The sequence below is a fragment of the Neltuma alba genome, unplaced genomic scaffold, assembly GCF_004799145.2.
Source record: "Neltuma alba isolate B1F8T4 unplaced genomic scaffold, ASM479914v2 tig00011322_pilon, whole genome shotgun sequence".
Classification (NCBI taxonomy): Eukaryota; Viridiplantae; Streptophyta; class Magnoliopsida; order Fabales; family Fabaceae; genus Neltuma; species Neltuma alba.
The window spans coordinates 397,100-405,445 of NW_021636029.1; the positions used below are offsets into that span (position 1 = coordinate 397,100).

General features: G+C 33.7%; 1 protein-coding gene across 1 annotated transcript; it reads right to left on the reverse strand.

Annotated features, from left to right (window-relative positions):
* Positions 1–5,908: 5,908 nt before the first annotated feature.
* LOC114711935 (uncharacterized) lies at positions 5,909–7,580 on the reverse strand. The gene is made up of 2 exons (XM_028896370.1): positions 7,199–7,580; positions 5,909–6,763 (listed from the first exon to the last, which is right to left on the reverse strand). Exon 2 carries the CDS (start codon positions 6,750–6,752, stop codon positions 6,252–6,254), a length of 501 nt encoding a protein of 166 aa, XP_028752203.1. The 5' UTR covers positions 6,753–6,763; positions 7,199–7,580; the 3' UTR covers positions 5,909–6,251.
* Between the last annotated feature and the right edge of the window lie 766 nt (positions 7,581–8,346).

Below are 8,346 nucleotides of genomic sequence, written 5' to 3' on the forward strand. Positions count from 1 at the left end.
GTTTTGCATGCAGCATCGAGGTTTGCTAAAAGACACATTACTATCTTGAGTTGCGAGCTGTGACCAGACAAGAGGGTCGTCGTCCCAAGATGTCATCCGGGATTTGCTTTGACTTCCTGCCCTTATGTTTTCTTAGGTTTTGTATATTTGTTGTCAACGAGGTTTCATTTTTTGCCATGACCAGTCAATTTTATGCATACTGAAAAGATAATAGCGGAAGCCAAAGAAATACGCTCAAGGAAACCTATACATTCTACCCATCACACGCCTCCCCTTAAGAACTAATTCTTCCGATTCTAAATATAAAAATTAGTTGACTAATTTGAGGAGATTAAGAAAATAAGTTAAGCTAGTTATTTAAAATAAATAAGTATTGTTTTTCCTAAAATATCTTTATTAATCAAGTATATTGGTTAGAATTATCATTATTAGAAGGACTATCTTAAGAAAAAATACATAAATATGAGAGACAAAGTAGATTGGGGGTCTTATATTTAGGACAAAATAAAAATCAAACAAGATCTTATATTAATTACCAGAGGTAGTATATAACAACTAGTATTGCAGACTAGCTGGCCTTCCTTCATCAGGGGCTTTGCCTTCCCAAATTCCCTGACTTGTCTTCCAAAAACAGATGCTCCATAGTTTGTCTCTTATAACACAACTGGTAACACTAACGCAAAGCTCAAAGAATGAGCTACAAAGGCCATTGGTTTAGGTTTACTCCTCCCCCCGCCCTTTTTTCTGGTCCATAATTGTGAAAGGTCCCGGCTTGACCGAAGCTCATATAATAATAGGCCTCAGTCTAGTCAACTAAAAATGACAAGATCTTAGCCCAAAATATAAAAAGTTAAAAATGTTTAATACCACTTTATCATCATTTTTTCTGGTATAATTCAAAGTATCTTCTCACTCTAAATTTGGCATTAATCCCTGTCGATTCAAAAGTGTAAAGTTAAAGTCTTTCTAACAAGTATGCTTCCTGATATTTGAACTTGTGTTCTTCTTCTTATGACAATAAGATTTTATCATCATTTGTTTTTTGTAGGTACCTCTTATTAGAGACAATCTTATTCGAGATACTGTCAAACATTAAATGTAGGTATCTCTCTCAATAAAAATTTGAATATTCATTTATCATATTGGGAGGAATTAGTCTTTTCTGCTAGACCTAATAACTATTAATGACTTTATCATCATTTTAACTTCAATATTTATTGAAGTTATCGGACTGCTATAAGACCAGCTATGATGTATGGTAGTGAATGTTGGGCAATAAAGGGAAAACAAGAGCACAAAGTCGGAGTAGCAGAAATGAGGATGTTGAGATGGATGTGTGGTCATACAAGAAAAGATAGGATTCGAAATGAAAAGATCAGGACAAGAGTTGGTGTGGCACCTATCCAAGAGAAAATGGTTGAAAATCGCTTAAAATGGTTTGGACATGTGCAGAGAAGGCCTTTGGAGGCCCTGGTGAGGAGAGTGGATCAAACAAGATGGAGTCCCATAAAAAGAGGCAGGGGAAGACCGAGAAGAACGTTGAATGAGGTCATTGAAAGAGACCTCCTAGTCAATAACATATCTAAGGATTTGGTTGTTGACAGAGCACGATGGCGTCGTGTGATTCATGTAGCCGACCCCACCTAGTGGGATAAGGCTTGTTGTTGTTATAACTTCAATACTTATTGTTGGACATAGTGGCCTAAGCCCAAAAATTATAAGCCCAAAGACCAACGCGACAATCTCGTTAAGATTTATCAGAATGAAAGCGTATTCTCTTGTATTTGTTCAAGATATATATATATATATATATATATATATTCATGGAAATTAAAATTACGGTAATAGTAAGGAGAAATGTCATATCTTATTACATTTCTCAATAATGTTTTACATGCATGTTTTATATCCATCGTGAATTTAAATATATGCAGTATGCTCACTAAATAACTGTTTCTAAACGCCTTATATAACCATTAATTAAGATAATTTTTAATAATAAATTTATATCAAATACGAATTTATCGGCCTCCGTTGATTTTCCGATGCAACCTGACAGAGTGCAATCCAATTTTTAAATTGACTTAATATTATTCAAATATTTGCGGACTAATCTTTCTTTGACTTTGTGGCACTAGGAAGAAACTAATCCTCAGACTGCGAATGTATCTTTCTCCTCAATATTTAATTTCAAGGAGATTCATCCTTGGACATTTATTTTGGCATAAATGAAATTCCAACCCAAGCAAAAAGAAAAAAGTTCGTTTATCAATATCTATAAAAATTATTGATATATTAGCTAGGAATAATTCTTTTCCTTTCCCCACAAATATATCATACTATAATAATGAATTAGAACAGGTTGTGTGGACCTTGTTATAAGTTATCATACCAAAAAAAGCAATAACATAATCGTGAAGCTAAAGTGTAGTGAGGAAGAATATGGTTGTTAAGAAACCTCCAATCACGGCAACATAATAGAATAATAGAACACAGCCTCAATAATTGTCCCAATTGGGTTTAGACAAAGCAAAAATAAGCCAATTCGAACAAGACAAATTCATGACCATATCATACTACCTTTGCTTCTTGATATAAAAATTCGTATGATTTTTATTATCTATTTTGTCTCTCATACTTATCTACTTTTACTTAAAGTAGTTATTATAATAATGATAATTCTAGCTAATATACTTGATTAGTAAGGATATTTTAGAAAAACAACACTTATTTATTATAAATAATTAAGTTAACTAGTTTTTTTAATTTACTCAAATTAATAAACCAGTTCTTGTATTAAGGACTGGAGTTAGTACTATTTTTAATCCATCACTTTTGATTAATTAATTAAACTACATCACACTAGTCATGATTATTGGTCCCTCAAGAACAAAACGGCGAAAGTTGGCGTTATTATAATGTAGAAAATTAGGTAAAACCACTTTGCACGTAAGGAAGGGAAGAAGAGAGGCTAGGATTGGTGGGAGAGTATGGCTTGTTTGGCTGGTTAATTTAAATTTGAAAGAAAAAGACAGTTCAATTTTCTGATACTATATTGCCTATCATCCTACATGGATGGTGAAATCCACTCCTATCTTGTTCCTTTGGTAAAACTTTTGATTCACAAGTTGACAAATCCAAGTAGGGAAAGCCAGATATTTTTCTTCATGAGGTGACATATGTAACTTGCTTTTGTAATTCCTTTCTCCTACATATTCGGGTATATTCCATAACAATCAATATTGTGTAGAAGTTTGTAGATTATTTATTAAGGAAACCTTTACCTTCGCCCATCAAATATGATTTTTGGCGTCAATTGTTTTAGAGCCGCAAAAATGAGACTAGTATATATGTCCAGCAATTGACCCACTTAACTCGTCAATTTGGTGATTTGAGTTGAATAATATTTTGAAGATATCTTTTAGTAGAATCCAATTAACCCTAATCCCTTAACTCGTGAGTTAAACGAGCCAGCCTACTAGTTAAGTGAATATAGCCTGTTTAATTCGTTATAACATTAACACAAAAGATATACAGATTCACCGACTTTATGGTCAACTATTGGACGGAGGTGAAAAGAAAATTAAGATTTTAATTGTTTAAATGATGCAAAATATTCACTGAAGAACAAATGAATTTTAAAGAAATAGTCTAATAAAGATGGGACTTTAAGATATTCCAACTAGCTGGTTGAATATGTATGTATGTATATGTGTTTGTGTGTATGTATTGTAATACTATTTCTGATCCTAATTATAAGAACTAGTTGACTAATTTGAGAAGATTAAAGAAAGAAGTTAAGTTAGTTATTTCTAATATATAGGTACTCCTCCGGTCTTATATTTAGGACCGGAGGAGTATTGTCTTTCCCAAAATACCCTTACTAATCAAGTGTATTGGCTAGAACTATTATTGTTAAAAGAACTATTTTGAGAAAAAATACATAAATATGAGAGACAAAGTGGATTGAGGTCTTATATTTAGAATTCAAATAAAATTAAGCAAGATCTTATATTAAAGACCAGAGGGAATAGTATAGAATACAAAATGGTGTACTATTTTATATAAATAGTGAACAATTGAAGAAACTTTATTGCGAAGAACACAAGCCCTTGTTATAGAACATTTATCTTCTAAGCCACACTAAAGCTTGATAAGATAGCATCGTTGGACGTCAAAAGAAAGAAAAAACAGAGAATCATGAATTGGAGAATCTCATTCTGCATTATAAGCTCAAGGAATCGATAGTTGTGAAACACACATGTTAAGGCGACAACCATATATAGCTATAGCATATAATTATATATATGAGGATCGAATTTTATCACTTACTCCAAGAACAAGACAAGGCTAGCTTCTTACATGACCTCAGAAAATGATTCCTATTATATTTTGACCCACCTATAAAAGAAAATTGATTCACAATAATGCACTGTAAATTATGCCACGGATTTAACCAGATTTTCTGATTAAACTGTCAAAAACATGGTATATTCCATTCAACGGCGTACTTGTTTGGTTTCACTACAGGTAATCACTCTTGTACTTTATGAGACAAAATTCTTCTCATATGGTTTACTTAAAACAAATTGATCCCTATAAACTTTGAGTCATATGGCAATGGAGCTCCATGGGACCACACCCTTCTATCTCACACTTAAATATAATTAAACTGTGCATTTAAGTAGCTTTTGAGAATCATCACATAAAGGTCCTCAACTTGGAGAACAGCAAACGGAAGTCATACAGTAAGAAAAAGAGGAACATATAAAAGAGCAAGAATGGTTTTACATCAATAATTGAAAGATGGGGATGCCACATATCCAAGTTGTCATGACCCTCGTGTACTATGAGAGGGGTGGGAGAGGGAGAGAGATCTGAAAGAAAGCTTCAATGGAAATCACAGGTCAGGATGAGATGGGAATGAGACTGTGCAACCACTTACTATTTGTGAGGGAACAATCATGTTTGGTGGCCCCTTCTTTGTACCATTTTTAGTGTCCATTATTATTTTGTTTCTAGGTCATGTCTCTATGTACATACCCATCCAAGAATGTGCCTCTCTCTTTTTCTACATTTATTTATTATAATATCAATAATGATCACAACCAGAGATGCACATCTGCAAGATCTACCTGCATAATTGCACAAGACAACCTAGCTAGCCTAGCTTCATTTTTTGTCATACATGACAACGCCCCTTGATTTAAGCTCCCTTCTCTGTATTTGTAAGATTATATCACATGTCTGATTCACTGTTTCAGGGTTTCTCCACATTTCAAGATCTCTATGATTGTTCTAACCACCTACTAATTAATTCTTTTTCCCCTTTGTCTTTTACTTGGCATAACAACAACTTGAGGGGATGCGTTGCAGAGAGGAAGAGCATTAATGATTAATCTGAATCCTTTCTGAAAACAGAAAAAACAACTTGTCTTTATCTCTACGTTCTATCTCTTTCATTGTTAGAGAAGATCTAAGCTCTTACAATAACACAGTTACCTTGAATTGCAGCGTTCAATCCAAGTTGAATGAAGATTCAGAATCTGCTTAGTTCATCAATCCAACAAGTGAATACTGATCTATGCTGTGACTCATATAATTCAACATCCTTATCTTCAATCCAATATAAGCAAAGATTAGTTTATTCCTTGTTGAGTTCTTGCATTATGACAGACAAAAGGGTCTTTTTAGACGAGTTAATAGTGTTATAGTGTACATCTATGATAGCTTTGATTAAACACAAGATTAGGTAACTTTTAGGATTCTGTGAAGATTGTGCAGAATGCCGCAAGTGGTAATGGTATTGTCTTGGTCCAATCATATCTCATCTGCTGCACGTTTTATCAAGAGGTAGACTTTTCTCACAGTTTGAAAGAAGTAAAGTGAAAGGGAAACAGAGCAAGTGTTAGGAGTGAAGCAAAATTTTCTTACGATATTTATATGAAACTTCTGATGACAACTGACGGAAAGACAAGTTACTGGACTAAATAACTAAAATTGAACATCTACTTTGAAGCCTTAACTTATAATGAGTTTATTCTTGTTTCCCTCATCCATTTTAAGCCAATCAAGTACAAGTTCAAGTTCAATTTCCCCTTCTTATCGCTTCCTGTTCTTGTTTTCCCCCATCCCATATACAGATATGGATCCTCTCAGTTTCTTGGAAAGTGAGAGTGTCTTTTTCAGAAAGATAAAGACAACACTTGAGCGATGAACAGCACAGAAAATTCATGTTTCAGCATAAGCCCTCATGAAGCAGACAGGCTAGGGATGCAACTTTCAGACCTGGTAAGCCCAGTAGTACTATGAATTTCTGTGTCAGAAATCTTAGTTGGACTACTTGGTGTGGATCTTAACCTTAACCCCCTCGGAGAATCCAAACTCCTCCGAAGAATCTGTCTCATGGCTGAGATCAGATGCACTGTTGGATTAGGAGGAGGCCCTGAAGTCTTAAACATTTTGCAGAAGTTTATGTGCTTTGCCATGGCTTCTTCTGTACTGATAAGCCTTTCAGACCTCAAGATCTCATCTTTTACAGCTTCTGCACATAACCCACAAACCCATTTCCCATAGTATCGCTCTCTGATTCGTTCTATGTAAGCAGGAGTGCATTCTTCCGTCAGTCCACAGCAATCACAGATTGCAGATTCAACTTCGGTTTGTGCAGAAACTATAATGTTACTAGGAGCCACTGGTTGGGTTTCTGGATTCGACATAACCACTGGATCGCTGATTATAGTTGCAGACATCGCACAACTTCCTGTGATGAGAAAAGAAACGATGAGAGTTAGAATATTTATGGTAAAGACACTAATAATAACAAGTCTTTTGTTTGGTTGCCAAGAAAACCAAAAGGAAGAAAACCCAATATAAATATGACTTTCACATCATCAATAACAGCTTTCAAGAAAACTCAGCATCTTTCTGCTCATGGCTCTGTAATATTAATATTGAACAACAAGCCTTTCTGTTTGGTTACCAAGAAAACGCGTTGACAAGAGGAAAAAAGGGAAGAAACTTCGAAATTCACATCATAAAACTTCAACAACATTTTTCTGTTCTGATCCACAAAGAAAGAGCAGCAGTTTCCGGATCCATAAAAGGGGCTGTTTCTGAACGCTAGAAAACGAGAAAAGCATGGAACTTTATATGAAATGATCAAGAAACGGAGATTTGATGCTTTTATGATTATTACCAGCAGAAACAGATCAAAATAGATCGAATCCGGCGTCTATCTTCCTGTTTCCCAACTTCTGGATGGTGGGTTTCTGCTCTTCTTATCTTTCTTTCTCCCACTCTCCTTCTTCGGTATTTTCTTCTTCGACAAACAGACTCTCGAACTTGAAGAACATTTCATAGAGACTTCAAATGGCAAAAAGAAGAAAATACTCTCTCGCTCTCTTTCACTATCTCCTACAAAGAACTAAACCAACTTTTCTTATATGCTTTCAAAAGGGCATCGATAGCTTTAAAAGGAACCAAAATCTAATGCCGGTAAACAAATAGATTGCTTTTGGCTTCTCCTCCACAGAATCTTCTCTAAACTATATAGCCACACAGAGAAAGAAAACAGCTTCTAGAGAGAGAAAGGACCTGTAGCAGGAGAAAGAAGCCCAATCATTGTAGCTTTAAGGAGGTGGGCAATGGCATCATCCATGTCAGCAATCCTTTTTTTTTTAATTAATGAATTTTAGGCTGTTGATTAGGATTGCCAGCTAAACACTTTGCCATTATGAATTGGAAAAATGACACAAAACTGCTCGAAATTATTAAATCTTTGGTTTGGTAATAATATTTTATTTAGTGTTTATAACACTAAATTTATAATTGACAACAAATTTTTGTTAACACTTTTCATTTGATATTTAGTAATTTTTAGTTTTTTTTTAATCATTTTTCTTATCAATCTGTGAAAGGAATTTTTTTTACCTTTTCTCAGGTAATTTAAGTTTCGGGCCTGATATTTAAGCTGTTGACTTTTTTTTTTGTCAAATATAATGGTGTGCAAATTTTTACAACTAAATACTACTATCTTCGTTCTTTAATATAAGACATTGTTTGACTTTTATTTTGATCATAAATATAATACCCCAATCCATTAATTTGTCTCTCATATTTATCTTTTTTTCCTTAAGGTAATCCTTCTAATAATGGTAATTCTAACAAATATACTTAATTAGCAAGGATATTTTAGAAAAAACAATATCTATTTATTACAAATAACTAACTTACTTATTTTTTAATCTTCTCAAATTAGTTAACTAACTCTTATAATTAGAATCAGAGATAGTATAGTATATGGTAATGTCTTGGAAAAAAAAAAGTAATTTGGATTTTATGTTT

Excerpts from the sequence above, each read along its gene's own strand:
- LOC114711935 (XM_028896370.1), bottom strand. The coding sequence starts at position 6,752 with ATGTCTGCAACTATAATCAGCGATCCAGTGGTTATGTCGAATCCAGAA.